The sequence below is a fragment of the Galendromus occidentalis genome, unplaced genomic scaffold, assembly GCF_000255335.2.
Source record: "Galendromus occidentalis unplaced genomic scaffold, Mocc_1.1 scf7180000076873, whole genome shotgun sequence".
Lineage (NCBI taxonomy): Eukaryota > Metazoa > Arthropoda > Arachnida > Mesostigmata > Phytoseiidae > Galendromus > Galendromus occidentalis.
Genome location: NW_003804862.1, coordinates 137,556 through 157,692, shown reverse-complemented (window position 1 = coordinate 157,692; position 20,137 = coordinate 137,556). Strand labels below are relative to the sequence as shown.

The 20,137-nt window shown below is 53.1% G+C and overlaps 2 protein-coding genes across 2 annotated transcripts; both read left to right on the top strand.

The window, feature by feature from the left end:
- Positions 1 to 53: 53 nt before the first annotated feature.
- Mgat2 (alpha-1,6-mannosyl-glycoprotein 2-beta-N-acetylglucosaminyltransferase) lies at positions 54 to 8,426 on the top strand. Its single transcript, XM_003740311.2, has 3 exons — positions 54 to 150; positions 5,789 to 6,952; positions 7,605 to 8,426. Exons 2-3 carry the CDS (start codon positions 5,842 to 5,844, stop codon positions 7,799 to 7,801), a joined length of 1,308 nt encoding a protein of 435 aa, XP_003740359.1. The 5' UTR covers positions 54 to 150; positions 5,789 to 5,841; the 3' UTR covers positions 7,802 to 8,426.
- A 2,567-nt stretch (positions 8,427 to 10,993) lies between these two features.
- Positions 10,994 to 16,874, top strand: LOC108863766 (protein obstructor-E-like). The gene is made up of 3 exons (XM_029110613.1): positions 10,994 to 11,030; positions 11,160 to 11,807; positions 16,636 to 16,874. The coding sequence occupies exons 1-3, from the start codon at positions 10,994 to 10,996 to the stop codon at positions 16,872 to 16,874; spliced, it is 924 nt and encodes a 307-aa protein (XP_028966446.1).
- The last annotated feature ends 3,263 nt before the right edge of the window (positions 16,875 to 20,137 follow it).

The following is a 20,137-nucleotide window of genomic DNA, read 5'->3' as shown; positions in this document are numbered from 1 at the left end:
CTCTGCACATATTCCGGCCGCTGTGCTTTCGGGGGTCCACCAAGGGTGAGACTAAAAACCCGACTAGATATCGACGTTCAGTTCCTTTCGCTGCTGTAAAGTTAGGATCGCGCAGAAGGAGCGAGGCGATCAGTCTCTCACGTGTGAAAGGTAACTAACGTCGGAGACTTGCGAACGCCGAGTGATCAGCATCCGGTCGACAGCAAAGTGTTGACAAGCCCTCAAATCGCCTTCATGAGTTCACGTAGGACATGACCGAAGTGTTCGTATTCTATCGGATCGATAGCTTCCTGTTCTGTCCGGCGACGGATGTTGTCACAGGAACAGTTCGATTAGAGCCCGACAGCGTGGTATCAGGACCCGGCTCACGTTCCTGTCAATAGACGGAGGTCCGAGGGTCGTGGGGAATCCCCGACGCGCTCGCGTTTTGTGACAAACGGTTAGAGAGACGCCGCGAACAGACGAAATTTCCTTCGACTGAGAGATCGAGAGCGTGGAAAATGTGCGTGAGACTAACGGGATCTCTGGCCCAAATTCATCCCGATGCGTTCTCGATCATATTCAGATGAAGGATGATATGGGAAGGCAGCTTTCTCGATCGTCTAATAATTCATGTACCTCAGTCTCTGTGGCGGATTAATCTTGGAGCGGGACTATTCATTCAGGACGGTTCTCCTCGATCGTTGCGTGCTGTAATGGCTCGAGATTTGGCCTTGACATCGCTCCAAGAGTCGCGTCTATCGATTGTCAGTGCGTGTTGACATCTCGAACGCCGATCCAGCCGTGACCGATGCTCAGCTGTGGACCTCACGGCTCGTGAACTCATCGTTGCAATCTGCGTTCCCTTAGGTCAACACGACCTCGAAAAGTTCTCGATTCTCGAATTTCGATTGAATCAACGGTGTCGATTCGAGCTTTCCGTCGAGAACAAAGTATGTGACCGAAACCGTTCCCCCACCACCGATCCTGCTGTCTTTGAATCTACCGCAAGAGTCCCGCGAGCCAGGAATTCACCGGGCAACTATTGAGCGCTCGAAAAAAAGCCCATGTCACAGCTCAAGGAGAAAAATGCCGTCTCTCTCTAGACCGCCACTCCAAGCTGATTGTCGGGATATCGCTCAACCGACTTGGTGGCTTTGAGAGCGATTTTGGCAGTAGAACATTCCGGCGGAACATCCACCGGAGTCATTCATCGGAAGGCCGCGCAGTCGTTCCAGTGGTGGCTTTGAGTATCAAGTAACACTTTGCTATCGGACATGAATCGGATTTTAGTTTGAATGGGCGGTTCGAGTGACGTCGGCAGTGTTTTGGCGCCACTCCTTGCCCTAACCCTTAATCCTCTCCTAGGGCCTCTCTCGCGCCCCGGTCCTCGAGCTCAGAGCACCACCTGATAGAAGGGCAGAAGCCCACCCAGCGGTGAGCAGCGCTTGCTCGAGTTCATATTCTTCGGAATTAGAACGAAGGCGAGCGATGTGAATTCATCTACTGTGATAGAGGTGAGAACTCTAATTCGATCAACCGCTACCCTTGTCTTAAAAATTCCTCTCTGCCATAGCGGCTTTCTACGTTCACGAGCATGTTGGCTAAAGTTCTCCATCCGATGTGATGGCAGTGCCGGTGCGCGTTTCGGTTCCCCTAGAGCTTGGAAGCCTCTTCAGGTCCGGCCCAGCCGCTTCAGCTTCTCGTCGGTATATCAGCTCGGGTCGAATGTGTCCGCGACAGGGACAGTTCCATGCAGACTTGTCGAAATCTGAGCAACACATTTGTTGCTCGCGGTGGCTCCCCGTCTCAGTTCGCTCCGCCGGAGATCCCGGGCATAGAGACATGAGAGAAGAAGTTTCTCCGGGCTTCGCTAAACGGGTGTCAGCCGGTAGGGTCGCATCACGCCCCCCATCGTAATCGGTACCTTCGTTACCGTGGCAGACTAAGCCACACAGGGATTCCGTTTCGTCGTAAAGAATTTTCTGCCCCCGCGGAAGGCTCAACTCGATCGTCACGATCCGGAGTCTGTCGCAGTCCAAGATATTCGGTCACGTGCCGGTGGCGTTATTCTCTCTCGAGTTAAGCTCACTAAAACCCATTGAGGGTGTCCGGTGTCTTGGTAGAAGCGTCGATCCACGAGCTTACAGTGCACAAACATAAAGCGCTCATAGAAGATCGGCTAAGAATGAGCGTACAAATGCCTGTGGAGTTCCGTCCCGGTGTAAGGTCATCTAGAGTAGAAGCGCAATAATTCCGCGATTCCTTTTCGGTCCCGAGTCGAAAGCTCGTCCCATCCGGGGGAGGAGGGCGTTGCTGGAGCCGCAGCGGAGCTCTCTTCCTCCCAAGTATTTCTTATGTTCCTCGATCACGCCATGTTCTCCCGCGGACAGAGCTCCACTCCTGCTGAGGACCAAAAGGTGGATTCGAGACGTCGGTTTTAAGTTTTCCCGATCGCTCCTCATAGACGAGGCGACAATCCTTTGGGGCTAAAAAGAGATCATATGGTGTTCGAACAGATGATTATAATCATCAGACCCCCTGAGGTCACTAAGGCAGTCCCGCGTGGGAGCTCTGCTACTGAATTGACTGCACGGCGCGTGGACAGGAATTCCGTGATTCTCTCAGCTCGCCGCATTGCCAGCTGGTGTACTGTTCTTCACGGAATCTCGCATTCTCCGTAGTGAGACGAGCTCACGTAAAAGCTGACTTGTTCCGGAGGGACCTAAGGCTAACTGGCGTTCCCTGACAACGGCGCCGGCGAAGCGATCGTTTCCGCGAGCGCACCTGTGAGCGAACAGCGTGGAAACGACAAGAATTGCTCATCAGGATTGAGAGATCGAGTCTGTCGATGTGGGATGAGATCAGTAGACTCGAAATTTTACGTCGTCGCTGCGGATGACATGTTTCGATTCCATCCGGGTGAGGATACTCATATTCTCAGTAATTCTTCCAATGGAGTACCATCTATGCCCGGGATCGGGGCAATTTCCAGAATCTACGCGAACCTCGGATTTGGGGGGATTTTTCGGCCGCTTTCTTTGAACTCATCGAGAGGGACTCTTTGAAACCGCAATCTCGAAAGGGCTCTCGCCCGACCGCAGTGTGAGACGTTGCTGCGCGGTGGTCACGATGACGGACCTATTCGCGGAGTCGAGAGTATTATAGAATTAGACTTGCTCGCCAGCACAGAATCCCTTCGCGACGGAGCTAGGGGCGTTGCTAAGATTTCGGTTCGATTAGCTATGGGTTTCATTGGAACGAATGAACAACGAGGATGAAGTATGATGATGCACAAGCCCCTATATCATCCTCAACCAAACGGGTCGTCTCCGCAGAGCGGGAACGTTCTACCGTCGCGTTGTGTCGCCTCTGCTCCGAGATCTCTCTTGTGAGCTCACAATTCACGGGCATTCGCTCCGCGTTCTACCGTCGAATGGAATCAGGAACGTAACGTCTCGTGTCGCCCTTGTCAGATCTCTGGAAGAGCTCCTCGTCTCGCCCGCTGAGCTGCGCAGCGACAATCATTATTTCACTGACGCGGCTTGAACTCGAGAGTCTCAAGATTTTCGCGTTACCCGGATTCACTTACACTGCCAATTCCGTCATGAATGACGATCATGAATCGTGATCGTGACGACGAGGGTAAAGGTGGGGATCGATTCCCGAAACTGCATCTGAGAGATGAAGAAAATCCTCCGTCGGGAAACTTCTCTTGGCTCAGAGGGAACGTCGCGTCGCTGCTACAGCGGGATTCTCGGCAGGAGTTGGGAAGGATTACGGTCGACTTCGTCCACGCAGCTGTTCTCTAATTGAGCCATTCGTTGCCCGGATCAGTGCCTAGTTAGCTCTCCAGGAGAAGTCAACAGAGCCATTGTCCTACTTACCTCGTCGAAAACCGTCGGCGAAGCCATCGGCTTTCTCTTCGGCGTTGTTATCGAGAATAACTCGAAAAACCGTCATTGCTACTTCTGGGAGGCGAACAGCGCTAATTTTCGGGATATTGCTCCGACATTTCTTCAGCGTGATTACTCGCCCATCTCGTAATGTGCTTGGGACGTCGGGGATCGACAGGTCCTTGACACAGTTGCAGAAATCCTATTCATTCGAGCAAGCTTCCTTTGTGGGGAAGCTCCTGAGCGCACGCACAAGAAGACCGGGAATGCATTCAACGAGCGACGAAACCTAATTACCTCGGTACCTGCGTACGTCGTAAATTCTCTCTGAGGAGTGCGTGCTGAGAACTCGGTGTGAATGCTCTCAGCCACCGGGAAGAGCTTCAGAGAATCATTAAAACCGCGTGGAACGCTCTTGGAATACTGAGTGTAAGCTCTATCGCTTGACGCCGTGCGTCCGATTTATTCATTAGGCCTCTCTGATGACCGTGATAAATTAATAACTATGCCGTCGTCGTTCGGCGCAGGCAAGTCAATTTTTAGAGTGAACTTCAGCCGTCGGAGTTCAGGGGTGGTGGAGGTTTCCAGAGCGCCACTGAGACAGTGATTCAGCACGTGGAATCTTGCAAAAAACAGACGGACAGTCACATGGGCTCTCACCACGAGATTTTTGGTGTTGCCCGCAAAAGCTGTGTCAACTTGAGGACAGATGATATAAAAAACCGAAACCGACGGACACTACATTGATTTTAAATGACTTTTCGCTCGATTTCAATGTCGATTGTGACGCCACCACCGACGGTTCTAGAGTTGAATGGAAACGATTCAAGCGATACGACTTTCCATTGTCACGGAATCGGCTTCCGTCGGCAAGGGTCAGTTCGGATAATATTTTCCCAAGCTTCACCTGTTTGTGGGTCTGGACTAAACACACGAAAATCTCTCAGTAGTGAACTCCCATTTGCTGCGATGTCGATTCTCTGGAGACCAAGCGGAATATTCCGCTTGGCAACCTGGTACTCTTGGACCAGCATGTCTCATCGTAGAGCACCTGTCAGCTGATGGAGAGAGTCGTTCACGGACACTTAACAGACATGAATTCGACGATGTACCATCCAGTGTCGCTTTCAGACAAGGTCTGTCGATTTCAAATCTCGTGCAAGCATACCGAACACGGTGAAGTCAGCAGCGTTCGTCATGCTTTGTAGGCTAGTCTGATCACCTCTCAGAGCTCCCCAACCATGTGATACGTTGCGCGGAGACTTCAGTCCGACGACGACGATGTCACCAGCGGCGCCGCACGAATATTCAGCTGGTCAGAAATGGGAGTGCATTAGTACGGGCTCCAGCATATCGATGCCAGTCGGGACCCCGTCGGACGTCTTGTATTTCATCGAGAGGTCGACGAGGCGTGAGACATAGTGAGTTCCTTTGATAGGGAATCCAGACTCCCGCTATAGCAGTTTCGTCGCGGAGGATTGCGGAGGACAAACAAATAATGAAAAGGTCCGACCTCGCGATGAAGGCGTCGGCTCTTGGTACAGGAGCTCAATCATGATCCCGACGGATAGACACAAGATCAGTTCGGCCGAGTCGTTGAAGTGGACCTCGCGACGAGAGGTTGGAAACGTCAAGTCTTCCGGAGTTTCGGAATAACCATGCTAGGCGGATACTGCTTGTACGCTTTTGGCTGTGCGGTCACTTCGGGGCGCTTTGTCCGTCCCCGGTTGTTCTAGGCTGTCGTCAAATCCCTCGAGCTCACTGGATGAATCGAGCATTGCATGAATTTGTCTCCGTTACCCTGCCAGGGGGGGCATACGAGGATGGGTCGCCGTGAACGAGGGGCCACGTATGAGTGTTGTTGTCCGTGATGAGTGAATTTGTACGACTTTGATGAATTATTCATGTTGCAGGCAAATGGAAGGCCCAGCTGCGGGCCCGCGGCCCTTGGCTGACCTTTTCTAGCATGAGGCTCCGCCGGAACTACACCCTGCTGCTATCAAAAGTCGCCATCACGATTTGCTTCACGTGCTTAATCTGGTATCAAATCCGAGACAACTCAGACCAAATCAACAGCGCACCGGGGACTCAGTCCCAACTGCGCCACAATGGCTCGTCACTACTGTCGAATTCTGTCATTCCGCAAAAAATCCGCTTACGTTCGCCAAGCCCCGAACCGTCGTCCTACGTTAGAAGTTACGTTACCGAGTTGAATAGGATTCAAGAAATCCACAACGAGGATCTGTATGGACCTCTGACAGAGAACGACCCGGTGATCGTCATACAAGTTCACAACCGGTGGACCTATTTAGAGGGTCTCATCGCCTCGCTGCGCACCGTGCCAGGAATCAATCGAACATTGCTCATATTCTCACACGACTTCTACGATGAGACTAGCTTCATCGAAGAGCTGCCAAAAATCGTCACTTTCACGAAAATGATGCAGATTTTCTACCCGAATTCGATCCAGCTGGAACCGAATCGATTCCCTGGAGATCATCCAAACGACTGTCCCCGAGACATAAGGAAGGATCAAGCCGAGGCGATACATTGTCAGAACTACGGATTCCCCGACCTCCACGGCCACTATCGGGAAGGGAAATTCTGCCAGACCAAACACCATTGGTGGTGGAAAATCAATCGAGTCATGGACGCTCTGAACGTCACCATGTTCCATCGCGGTCCATTCATCTTTCTGGAGGAGGATCACTACGTGGCGCCGGACCTCTTGCACGTGCTCCGCCTGATGGAAAACGCGCAACCGACCGCCTGTCCAGGATGTCGGATTTTCGTTATGGGCACCTATGTGAAAACAAACAATTACCGTCAGCTCAGCCCAACTGTCGACATGATAAAGTGGGTTTCGTCGAGGCACAATATGGGAATGGTTGTATACCGCGATCTCTGGAAATCGATTCGGGACCGTTGTGCACAGACGTTTTGCACCTACGATGATTACAACTGGGACTGGTCTCTATATCGAGTCAGTATGACTTGTTTAGAGAAGCCACTCCAAGCCATGGTCGTGCGAACGACTAGAGTTTTTCACGTCGGCGAATGTGGTGTGCATCACAAAGGTGAGCAAAACGAGCGACCATATGCCCTCTCAGTCTTTTCGTATCGGTGTACGGCCGGAGCTTCCGAGGCCTTGGTACGGAAGGCATCCGACAGGGGGAAAGGCGGTCAGTTGAAAGGTCAGGCGGAGCTTCCACATCCGTCGCACGCTCTGACGCGTTCTTTTCTCCCAAATACATTGGTAGTTGCCACACGGGCAGCTACATTGATCCGTTTGGCGAACTGAGCTTCTAAAATTAGATTACATTAGTAGAAGAGGCACCGGTGCGTTTCGTCCAGGGCTAGAGTTGCGGCGATCCGTGTGGTACTCGAGTACGATGGTGCTGATGCAGCTCTTGCTGGCGGGCCTGCTTGACTAGCTAAGCAGCAAGCGCACAGCCAGAGTCGACTTTCATGTGTAGGTATGGATTTATTGGGTGAATGCGCTTGGATGTAGGAACCAAGGTTATCGCATCAGGCAATCGACTGTGGGACGTATCGCTCTCTCTCTAATAGCCCGAACGACTAGGTATACTGCAGAAAGCAATCTCTCTGTTCGCGAACCATTAATCCGGCAAATTAGCTCTGAGTGTATCTGACTCGCTGGCTCCCGCTCGACGCTGCCCGATCCACCAACGAATATTCACTCAGGAATAACGCGCAATTTCATTACAGGCAAAAACTGCGATCAGTCTCGATTAACTTTGGCCGCTCAACGGACCATCGAGTCCGCCGGAGAATTTCTTTTCCCTAAAAGCCTCCGTGTGCAGCGAGGGTTAGAAAGACCACTGAAAGCCCAGAGACCCAACGGTGGTTGGGGCGATGTTCGTGATCACCAGCTGTGTATGCACTTCCTCAATGAAACATTATGAAAAAATCACAAGCCTCGCAACAACAGCACGTGTGTGAGGGCGACGGCAGCAGGAAAATATCATCATCACGAGCGAAGCTTCTCTCACCAGGAAATCATCCCACTCATGCGAGCTCGCGTACTCGATTGCATTGATGCCTGGACTAGAATCGGGGACACGGCTCTGAGAGCATTTACGGCGAAACCGCAGAAGTTCCGCGCTCCCCGTGGAAGTAGAGTGTACAAACGAATGTGAATATCGGAGATATTGTGATAGAATGTCTACGCTCCCAAGATAAGAGTTAGTGATGATAAGTGATAACAACCGTAATATCGTAGCCGGCTCCCATTCCGTTTGATAGAGTACCTTGCGTTCCCCTTGTGACGTCGTATAATGCTGAAAGCCTGAAAGCGAGGAATCGGGCCAGACGAAGGACGAAAATTCATGCCTGAGTCCGACGATGACCATGTCCGTTCTTGAGGGCGTTTCTTTTTTTCCCAGTGATCCTACCAGCGCTCTCGCGGCCTCTGCTCAAGGTTGAGTTTTCGTTGTGGACCTTCGAATCATTATCACCCGTTGCTCGTTTCATCTTCGCCCCGTATCCTCCTTTTCGAGTTTTCGAGCGTGTCGCCGAAATTGCTGCAATATTTGCATTTTTATCGATAGTGGAAGCCGTAGACGCTTGTTGATACGGACGGTGACGTGTAACGAAAAGTATTTATTGACTTTTTGTCGATCTTGTCGGTGCTCAGACTTGTCATCGATATTTCTAGTCAAACGAAGCTTATCAGGTGGAAGAATAAATTGTTGCTATTCGAGTTCCTAAAAAAGCGTTGTCATCTCCTCTCTACATATTTGAGGATTGGAAGCAGAACTCTCGGGGACCGAGAGCCCGGAACGCTTCGCGAGCTTTCCTCCCGATTGAGTGGAGCTTGGCGGAGCTAATTCCACGACGACGCGGAGAGTTCAAATTCCATTAAGACATGGCTCGCAGTGTGGCATCCGAGAGCGCTCATGAAGTTTGAGCAGCGTTCACGCCCCTAAGAGAGCAAAATAACATCTTTCTAATCTCCGTGAATAGTTCTCGCTCGAGATGACGCCGCCTCTCGACTGCATTCTTCCGCGGAAGCATGAGAGGAGGTCAAGAGGAATATCGAGACGTCCGCTAGGATAAAGCCGAGTCGGCTCGAGAGAAAGCTGCCATTTCTTCGAATCGAAATTTATCACCTGGCAGAATGTGATTTACCGCCGACATTGACTCTATATCTGACTCAAGGCTCAGATGGGACACTCATCCGCTCCCGCACGCAGCTTGGGATGGTTCATCTTTTTTCGGTCCCCAACCGCGCTTTTTGGCATCGGATTATGTCCCGTGAAGTCGCTAACACTATGCCCGGTTTCTGAAATTTAAAGTTGGCAGGAGCGACTTGCTCGTATCCGAGTCTCGATTTTCACATCATACATTCAACCTCCTTGGGTAGCGATCGCGGGGAGAAGGCCAAAATTTGGAGATCGGAGGTATAACGGAAACGTTGAACAGAAAGAAGCACAATCGCCTTCTGAAAGCTTCGGAAACAGGCATTCAGCGAGGATGTAGCAAAACTCATCAAGGAAAGTCACGGTCTCAAAATTACCTTCTATCTCACATTGCGCGCATAATCAGAGGGAAATTGAGGACTGAAGATAAGGCGCGAACTGACAGACGGACCTTGCGTTTCTATCATAGGGGGCTGGGGGGAGAGGGATCTCAACTTTCGGCCGAGTCATCGATGGCCTTCTATTCGGCGATCGATCCACCCTAGCTTCTTGCCTGGAACCCACCTTGCTCTTGCGACCTCGACGAGCAACGACTGGAACCTCTCGCCTCTCGAAGAATATGTCGATGCGATTCCATCACGACAGAGTCTACTCCCATCGCTCCCTATCAGATCCCTCTGAAAGATGAGCAGCTACAACGATTGAATCATCCGGAACGATGATTATCTCCGGAACCCGGGGGATCAAGGTCTCCTCGTGAAGCACAGAAGTTGAACACTAACGCCTCTCCACTTGAAACCGTTGCATCTTCCCGACTATCACAGCTCTCTGAATCACGGTTCCAACGGGAGGCCAGAAAAAGTTAAGCAGAAGGTAAGGAGCTGTCTATGAGGTCTGATGCTCATGGTTGCATGATCTCGAGATTGATGTATGTCTTTCGGACAGCATTTGGCTTCTCAGCTGGAGTCAAGCTCAAGAACTTGCCAAAGGCTGTTTTATATTGGATGAGAGATTTCGATTTGAGACTGTGCTCCATTCAGAAAGGTATTCACAATTTGGTTTATTTCCTTAGATATGAATGTACCTCAGCTGGAGAGCGTCTCCAGTGCCGCCCCATGCTCCGCGTCAGTTCAATTGATTGCGATTGCACATGATTCTCCCGCCTGAGGATATTCGCAGACAGCTGAAGGCCCAAAACTCAATTCGACGAAGCAAAATACTCCCCCAATCTTCAACGGAACTACACGAGGATCATTATCCGAGTCTCAGGAAGAATGCCTCTTCTATTACTTGAGCGGGCATCAATTTTCTGTTACGCAAACTTGTGAGGATGTCAGTCCGCTCACAATCAGTGAATAATATCATTCCTGACGCCATCAGCTCTTCAATCGATAGAGGAAATTGCGTCCCTGGTTCGGATCGGAAGAATATTTCCCGTATGCAATCGATCTATATGATGAAGACATCACAATCCCCTTGTCAGGTCCACTAATGAGTGTCATGAGTTGAGTCACTCTCTTTTCATCAGAAAGGGAATCGTATCCTCCATCGGTTCATGTACCCTCCCGATCTCATGCTCTGTCGTAGTCGTATACCGATTCGGATAGAGGGCGAAACGTTAGAAAATCCTCCGAAGTCCTAATCGCGATTCCAAGAGTGAAGCTTCTTTCTCGAGAGGTACCGGGACGGGTCGCCAAAATTGCATGACGACTTCCGCGTCATAGCTCCTTTGGATACCCGGACGATGAATAGTCGATTCGGTATGACGTCTTGCATGTTATTCGAGGAGCTCACAAGTTCTCTAGACGAAATGTTTGAATACTCAACAGTCTGATCGAGTCTGAAGGAATCGCGAGGTTTTTGAGAAAATTCACGACTCCCTTCCACCACCCTGTTATAAGCTGAACTCCAGAGTAATATCGACCTTTCCCCACAAAGGTCTTGCCGCGGGATACAATGCGGCGTTTCTACGCGCTCGGCGCGTGGCTAGCAGGTGAGTCGATCGAGAAAACACGATACAGAAATCACGCTTCCATTCCCAAGGCTCTCATCAATTATCTTGGCGAGTCTCAGACAAGCCTTCTTGGCTCGAAATACCCCTACTCATGTTTCGTTCCCGCAGCGATGAGCACTCTGGGAGCGGCGAAAGTATGCAGCGGCGGCGAACGCCGTAGGATCGGGCCGCAATCCTTCGTTGAGTGTGTCGGGAACATGTGGCTCGCTCAGCGCTGTCCCGTAGGAACGAGTCTCGACTCGGACCGATTCATCTGCGAACGGAGAGTCACCTCTAGGAGTTCAACAGCATCCAAGGATTTCAAGTGCCCTCTGCCGAACGGTCGATTCGGTGACCCTATCTCCTGCCAGACCTATTATTCCTGTGAGCACCGTGTAGCGAAGCTCCATTATTGCCCCATGGGACAGGTCTTCAACGTTCACCTAAAGTCGTGCGATGACGGCAGGAGGACCGAGTGCAAAGTGACTCTGACTCACTCTCCTGCGGGATCGACGACCACCCTCAAAATAACCACGACTAAAGCTCCATTCAAGTGTCCGAACTCGTCTGGATATTATCCGGATCCGGTTTCGTGTGAGCATTTCTTCCACTGCTCCCACGGCAAACCATATCGTAGGACATGTCCGCCGAAAACTCACTTCAGTCCTGAGAAGAACGTCTGTTTTTGGATCGAGGCCGTCAACTGCCGTCCTTCTACGCCGGACTCGGAGACTGCGCACGAGATCACGAAACAGACCACCACAGTGACGGACGATGGTCATTCGAGCTCCTCGACGACGCATGAATTCAGCTCGCCTTCGTCAGGTGCTCACCATTCAAAGTCAAGCAGCCATCATTCAACGTCCAGTGACTTCGGCAGTTCGGAAGTATTCTCGAGTTCAAGTTCTTTTTCGAGTTCCTCCTCCTTTTCCCCGGAACATTCGTCTTTCGCTTTCACGTCTCCGCTGACCCACAAACCCCCGTTTGGGACCGAGCACGGTACGAAATCGGGCGAGAAACGACATTCAACGAGTTTCTTCACGACGCCGAGCGACCATTCTGCCACTCGGCTATTCGACGCGACATCCGCTATGAGTTCCAATTCGTTGCCAGGATCCTCTCTGACAGCGAGACCCGATCAAGGCTTTTGGCCCTCCTCGATGGACCCGATGGAGTTCTCTGATGAGGATAGTATGCTGAGTCCAGATTTCCCAGTTTTCCCTCCCTTCCGTGACTTCAAACCCCTTCGACCTTTTCCGTTTTCCCCCCTACCGCCTACGGCCCTCGATCCTCGACTGTAGACGACGGCGCGTCCTCTCCCACCCCCGATTCTGAGACGTTTTCCTCGACTGCCACATTACCCGAGGAAAACGCTGGGATCCCGGACCCGCCAGCAAAGGATCAGTCAGGCCAAAAGTCCTCATCGGAAGTAGCCGCCCCTTCCGTGATGTCCACAGGGGAACCAGGATCCCTTGAAGACCTCGATACCGATTTCCCGGATGCGAGCTCGAGTTCATCTAGTGAAATTTTGAGCAACCCGGACCTGCCTCTCGAAGAAGTCTCGTCCAAACCACGCGAATTTTCGGCATTCCCGCAGACATCAACGTCAAGTCCTCCCCCGACACTGGGATCTGTATCGACGGAGGCCTACCCGATCGAAACCCCATCAGAAAATAAAGAAGGGCTTGATCCTGCTCCAGAGGGATCGTCGTCCGAGAGTGCATCGAATCCTCCTCCGACCATGGAGGAAGCCACGACATATTCCCCTCAATCCTCCTCCGATTCCGAGACCTCCGAGATCACCCCGAGATCCGATGAGACTCTTGAAAGCAGCTCGAGTGACGACAGTCAGCGAACTTCGGACAGTGTGGAGCAAGATGACTCCTCCGAGTCGAGCTCGGACGAAGGCGCCTCTTCTGATGAATCCATTTCGGTCGAACGCGACTCATCAGAAAACGCATCGGGAGAGTCTTCGGAGCGTTCATCCACAGGATCGGAGCCCAGCTCGGAGGAGAATGATAGCCTGGATTGCTGCTCTGATCTATCCTCCGAATCAACGAATGCGCGAGATGGGTCTAGACCTTGGAGCGACGTTCCCGATGAGAGACCTCGAATGTCAACGAAACCCGGTCAATCGCGTACAGCGATTCCTGGTGGGAGTCACGGAAACGGAGGGAGCGATGGTAACGATTTTCGGCCACCCAGCACAAATGCTTCGCAGAGCTCGGGGACGTCGCAGGGGGGCGCGTGGATTTCCAAGAGATCAACTCGGCAGGCGCCTTCCACATATTCTTCGCAACCTTCCGCCGTTGCACAAGTCACAGCTCCGGCTCTAGGACCGGCCGATACTGCCGGGGTCGCCGCTAGTGGTGCAGGAGTGCAGGTTTCCAGCAGCGATCCTAGTAATTCCAGCACAAGCCCAGAACCTAAACCGGGAGGCCCCCCTGGCCTCCCGGGTGCAAGTGATGCTCCCGTTCCTGCGGGGCTCGCCCCCCTTCCGTAGCAGCTGGGAGCCCCGCCATCTCCTCTGCGGGAATCGGGACCTCTCCCGCATTGACTCCAGGTGTCGCAAGTGTCTCTGTTGGATCCGGAATCTCTCCATTCGCGACTGCAGGCGCTACCACTCTTCCCGCGTTGCCTGGAATACCCCCTGGAATCATTCCCGGATTCAACGCTGCTTCCACAGGAGCCGGAATCTCATCGGCAGCAACAGCGGGTCTCGTGAGTGCTTCTGTCGGGCTTGGCATCCCCCCTGTCCTGACTCCTGGTCCCGCCGCCAGTCTCACGGGGCCAGGAAACTCGCCCGTTCCGACGCGAGCGGCAGTTACTGTCCCGTCGAATGCGTGGAGCCCACCCGCTTCGGATGGTCATGACACTACCGCCTCCGCTGGGCCCGGAGGTCCGCCTCTTGCGGAAGGTGGCGCTGTCAGTGTATCTCCAGGCTCCGGGAATCCCTCCGTCGTTCCCATCGTGACCCAGCCCGCGACTGCGGAACCGTCTGATCCCGCCAGTGCGCCCCCGACTGCGAGCACGTCAGGAGACGCTTTTGATCGAACGGCCCATACGTTCCCCAGCGCATCCGATTCTGCTGCTCCCGCGGCACCCGAACCGCCCGCGGCACCCGAGCCGCCCGCGGCGCCCAAACCGCCCGCGGCGCCCAAACCGCCCGCGGCACCCGAACCGCCCGCGGCACCCAGACCGCCCGCGGCACCCAGACCGCCCGCGGCACCCAGACCGCCCGCGGCACCCAGACCGCCCGCAGCACCCAAACCGCCCGCGGCACCCGAACCGCCCTCGGCGCCGACCATTGCTGCATCCGCGGCGGTCACTCCCGGAAACGGGGCATCGAACACCCTGATTAGAATATCCGAAGCGCCAACGAATCCGCAGAATGCTCCGTCTAGCCCTGGGCAGACGGTCGACGCTGGCGCCATCGACCCAGGCATTCCCGCAGTGTCGAGCAGCGATAGTCCACCGATTTCACCGCAAGGAATTCCGGTCCCGACGGTCGCAGCTCCTGCCGTGGTGCCGCCAGGACCTGAGGAATCGACCGGATCTCCCCGAGCACCCGATGCAAATTCCTCCGCCCCAGATTACGTTGTGCCCCCTCCCCCCACCGCAGACTCGTCGTCACAGACGGGTGGGTTGGGGATCCCCGAGGTCGGGGGAACAGGACCTCAGGGAGCGACCGCGGACATGACGCCTGCGCAAACCTCGAGCCAACCTCCGGGTCCCGGTGCGAATTCTCCGAACGGGACTCCGGATCCGCAAGGCTCTATCGATGAAACGGATTCGGCACCTCCGACGCCGGCAGCTGTAGTTGATCTCTCCCCCACGGTCCCAGCGTCTGTTCCAAATCCGGCTGCATCCTTTACAAATCCACAGTCGACCGCTGTAGAGCCTGAAACGTCCACCACCTCGGCTGCTACGACAGCGGTCTCACCGTATTTTAACGCGACCGCATCCACTCCGGAAACGCAAGTATCGACATCGACCTCGTCTGCATCGTCTACGACACCGGCGTCTCCTCCGATCACTGGAGGAGGAGCCTCGTCCACGGAGGCAACAGCTGCTACTCCAAGTGAATCTTCGACGACATCGGGGGTAACCTCTGTCACTCCGGATGATTCCTCCGCGACGTTGGAGTCATCATCGTCGGCTGAAGGAGCACCGTCCTCGACGCCGGAGACATCTTCGTCAGCCGGAGGAGCATCTTCGTCAACGGAGGCAACATCAGCCATTCCGGATGGAACCTCAACCACTTCGAGGGCATCTTCTGCCGCCCCAGATGAACTTTCGACGACACCACAGTCCTCTTCGTCAACCGAAGAAGCATCTTCGTCAACGGAGGCAACATCAGCCATTCCGGATGGAACCTCAACCACTTCGGAGGCATCTTCTGCCGCCCCGGACGAATTTTCGACGACACCACAGTCCTCTTCGTCGACCGAAGAAGCATCTTCGTCAACGGAGGCAACATCAGCCATTCCGGATGGAACCTCAACCACAACGGAGGCAACCTCTGCCGCTCCGGATCAAACCTTAACCATAACGGAGGCAACTTCTGCCGCCCCGGATCAAACCTCAACAATAACGGAGGCATCTTTGACGACTGAAGAAGCATCTTCGACAACAGAGGCAACATCTTCTATTCCGGATGAAGCCCCAACCACATCGGGGGCAACTTCTGCCGCGCCGGATGAAACCTCAACCACATCGGAGGCAACTTCTGCTGCTCCGGATGAAACCTCAACCACATCGGCGGCAACTTCTGCTGCTCAGAACGAAACCTCAACCACTACGGAGGCAACTTCTGCCATTCCGGATGGAACCTCAACCACATTGGAGGCAACTTCTGCTGCTCCGGATGAAACCTCAACCACTTCGAAGGCAACTTCCGCCATCCCGGATGAAACCTCAACCACATCGGAGGCAACTTCTGCCGCTCCGGACAAAACCTCAACGACGTCTGAGTCATCTCCGTCAACTGAGGAAGCGTATTCGACAACAGAAGCCACATCTGCCATTCTGCATGGAAGCTCTACCAGACCGAGAGCATCTTCTGCCGCTCCGGATGAATTCTCAACGACACAAGAATCAACTTCGTCGACTGGAGACGCATCTTCGACACCAGAGGCCGGATCTGCCGGTCCGAATGAGTCTTCCACGACTCCGGAGGCATCCTCGACGACTGAGGGAGCATCGTCGACGACTCCTGAGGCAACATCTGCCGCTTTAGATGATTATTCGACGACGCTAGAGTCAAGCTCGACGACGGAAGGTTCGCCAGCCACCACTCCAAAGGCAACCTCCGCGACCCCCAAAGGGACCCCATCAACTAAAGGAACATCATCTTCGACTCCGAGGGCAACTTCTCCAACACCCTACGAATCCTCGACGACATCGGAAGCGGGAACATCAGGATCGACGCCTATCCAATCACCTCCGGCGACCGTCTCAGTGACGGCCCAGGGTGGCCCCAGCACCAATGTATCGATTCTGACCGCTCGAAAAATGTATTCAACTCCCACGCTGTCTTCGCGTTCAACATTACCCTCAACGGTGTCAAAACCTTACCTCACGCGGACATCTCCGCTCGTACCAGCCATGACCAGTCCTGGTCCCACTGAACGTGGTGCCGGTGCAGAGCCGACTTCGAGTTCGGGCGGTTTCAGATGTCCGAATCCATTCGGTTGGTTTCGCGATCCGTCGTCTTGCGAACATTTCTATCAGTGCACTGGAGGCCGAGGGATCAGGACGCTTTGTCCGGAAGGGATGCATTTCAACAAGCGGGTCAATGTATGCGATCAGATTGTAGATGCGCATTGCGAGGACACGGTATGAGCGTTCCGGCTCCGACGGAGTCTTGTCACAGCGAGGCGCTGAACTCCGATGCATCGCTCCCGTCACGTGGTCGATCTTCATGATGAACGCCTCATCGTGAGCAATAGTGCTCCATTGAGCCATCGCAGCATCCGGCACCGTATCCGAACTCCGATGCTTCGTCATCGGTCGTCGAAGAACATTTCCACTGCACGTGTATATTACCCACATCAATCCTTCCAAGTTCTGAGATCGAATAAAGTTTGCACTGAATCGTAAAGCTCATGCCAAGCTCGTGCGTCTATGCCGCCAGGTATGAAAGGCATCTGTGTGCTTCTAATAAGGTTCGTCGACAACGATGCCTATTCGCACCTCTTTTTTCCGCGAGAGGTTCCTCGAGGGAATCGTGTTCCCAGGTGGATCCATTCGGCCGCTTGATCCATTGTATAGCTTGTGATAATTTACCTATGTCACGTTATATTCCTTCTTGTCAGAGGCTATGTTTCAGCGGATCGCTCAGGTCTCTTGTTTCCCCCATTATCGCAGCTGCTTTGTTCGTTTCATTCGACCACGACCCAGCTTCCCCAGGAGATCGTTTCTTCTTCCATTCCGAGCTTAACTCCTTGTCAGATTGGGTCTTACACATACTTTGGAATTTACAGCGATACACCTCCGCTGTCGCTCAGGCAAGGAGAATGCTCCCCTTCCAACTGTCGTGTATGCCAAGCTTTGTTACACCTCGAACTTTCTTATACCGCAAGTGCTCTCCAAGGTTAGTTTCTGGCCCGTTTCTCCTCTCCATGCTCGGTCTTACGCCTTCCGGACGTTTTTTCTCACTTCGGAGTAGAAGTCCGCCTGATTTGTTGATCAGAGGGATCGCTCCGCACTATCTTGCATCGCAGTATCTTGAGTCTTTTGACTATTCCCGCGTTGACTCTCATGGTCGTCATCATCGGAAGGATAGCCCGCGGCCGAAGTCATCGCACTTAGGCTGCTGAAGTAGGTACGTAGGTCTCGCTTAGAGCCTCTGTCACAAGGGAGCTTGAGAAAACTTAGACTTTAAACTCAGAATAAATAGGTGGGTGATGGGGATTAACCTACGGCGGGCGGAGCCGATCCCAATTCCCGCGATAGAGTCGAGTTTCCTCCACGGACCACATTAGGATCGCACCATCTGGATCGAGACAGCGGTCGGTCCGACAAACCGGAATTATATTGGCAGGGGGAGTGGATCCGAGTCCGCTGGTTGAAATAGGCAGACCACAGTACCTTGACAGGATTGATTCTCTGGTGGTGCAAATAAGCACAGTTCTGAACGATTCGTAGTTTTGCCAGGTTCAGCTTGGGAGGCCCATGGAGAGACCTAATACAAAATAACTTTGGATGACTCCCAGATCAAGGCCTCCGACCACGGAGGGCTCCCTCTCGGTTCTCTTGATCAACCAGCTAGTGGAGCTCTGGAGTAGGGAGGCGCTCTGAACCTGGTGTATCGTCGCTGAGAGAAGACGCACAGGGCATGTGGTGGAAAGAAGGAATGAGATCTGGGATCTCCGGGGAAATTGCTTATTAGGAGTCTTTTATTACCTGCCCCACATTCTCACTGGCACCTTCCGTTGTTGCAAGTTCCCTTGCCGGATCTGAAGATGATTCGCTCGCACTCAGTTCCGTCAGGAAGGTTCTCGAAGGTCGGCAACTCGCCTTGCTTGGTGCACATGACCTTACACTGCATCTTGATCAGAGGATTGGTGTCTGCCTCCTGCCATAAATGGAGACGAGAGATTAGTCGAGTCGATTTCCGGAACACCCGTCATACCGCTAGGCCAACGTCGAGCTTGCGGGAGATCCCTCTGAATCTTAATCGGAAGATTCCGTCTGAAGACATCTGAGAGATAAGAAAATAACGATGGTGGACTCTTACACGATCCTTGGCCTTGCAAACAGCCTCCGCTTCGGACTCCCAGTCGGCAGCGACCGCTTGGAAGAGAACGAACAGAGCGAGGAGAGCAGCGAAGAACTTCATGTTTCAAAGAGAATGACATCGCTTGGACCCTTCCGCTCTTATATCCTAGCCAATCGGTCAGCTTTCCTATCGATCATCTCAGAGCTCCGACAATGACCGGCCTGGTCAATCGAACGCTGCCGTACGAGATTGTTTGGGATGCTCTTCCTAGGAATATTATAGAGCTTCTGAGATTCCTTGTATCGATAGATCCTTTTCGTCCCGACAGGTATGATGTCAGATGTTTCTGCGGCGAGATGCAAACGTGGAGTTCATGACTCATGATTCTCTACACTATGCTGATTCTCCCTCACGCCTTTTGCTGGCTCGAGCGGTTAGATACGCGGTGATGTAGCGAGTCGCGAAACTGAGCCGATCCGAAGAGGTTCGGGGAACAGCACCTGCCTCTCCAATTCGCGACCCTGATGAAAAGTTATTGTGTCATATGTGGGCATACTTCCTGTGCGCGAGAACTAACACCGCACAGAAATCATGTTTCCGCAAGAATGTTATGCTGCGAAATAACATGCGATGGGGCCCGAGCATATGTAATCCCGGATCCTTTTCAATATTTATTGCCAAGTAAATCATATATTATATCGAGACTCCACCCGAGAGATCACTTGCGCTTCACAGCCCTCATGGTTCTGCTCTCGCCTTCGACGCTTCTCGCTTGCCCCCGTGGGGCCGATCGAAGAAGTCCCATCCGAGCCTGCCATCGGCTAGGCTTGTAAGCAACGAGATCTGAAATATCGCCCGGAAACTCCTTCTCGGCAACTACCGTCACTGAACGGTAGCCATTGGAATCATCTCGTCATTTTTCAACGTCAGCCGGGACCGGTTCCGGAAGAGGTCGCCACATACCGCACGAGAGAGCGTCAGCGTTGCCTCCTACGATACCTCAAATCTCGATCTGTGTCTCAATGTACGCTTCTTTATTATTTTAGTTTGTCTCAGACTATCCTATGATGATGCGACGCTAATCTACAAGCATCAAGATATTGTTCTACTCGGTGAGGTCCGGAACCGGGAAATCATATCCTAGGGAGCGTCTTTCCGAGCCTCCGGCGAGCACAGAGCTTTATGACGATCGAAAGTGAGACGCTTGGAATAAGAAAGAGGCTATCGTAGGCTTGTGGCAGACCGACGACGTTGATTCGTATCAGCGCACTAATTCCAAATCCAAGTAAGCCACGCCGATCCAGCTCGAAAGGCTTCCAGGACACACGGGCCCCGTGTTGTGAACTTCGAGGTCGCGTCGACGAACGAAGGAAACTCCGTGAAA

What these genes read in the sequence shown, in the direction of transcription:
- LOC108863766 (XM_029110613.1), top strand. Translation starts at nt 10,994, where the DNA reads ATGCGGCGTTTCTACGCGCTCGGCGCGTGGCTAGCAG. An exon ending in GCTCGGCGCGTGGCTAGCAG is followed by an intron (nt 11,031 to 11,159) that starts GTGAGTCGATCG and finishes TCGTTCCCGCAG; the next exon opens with CGATGAGCACTCTGGGAGCG. An exon ending in CACCACAGTGACGGACGATG is followed by an intron (nt 11,808 to 16,635) that starts GTCATTCGAGCT and finishes CGCTCGTACCAG; the next exon opens with CCATGACCAGTCCTGGTCCC.
- Mgat2 (XM_003740311.2), top strand. Translation starts at nt 5,842, where the DNA reads ATGAGGCTCCGCCGGAACTACACCCTGCTGCTATCAAAAGTCGCCATC. An exon ending in ATGTGGTGTGCATCACAAAG is followed by an intron (nt 6,953 to 7,604) that starts GTGAGCAAAACG and finishes ATTTCATTACAG; the next exon opens with GCAAAAACTGCGATCAGTCT.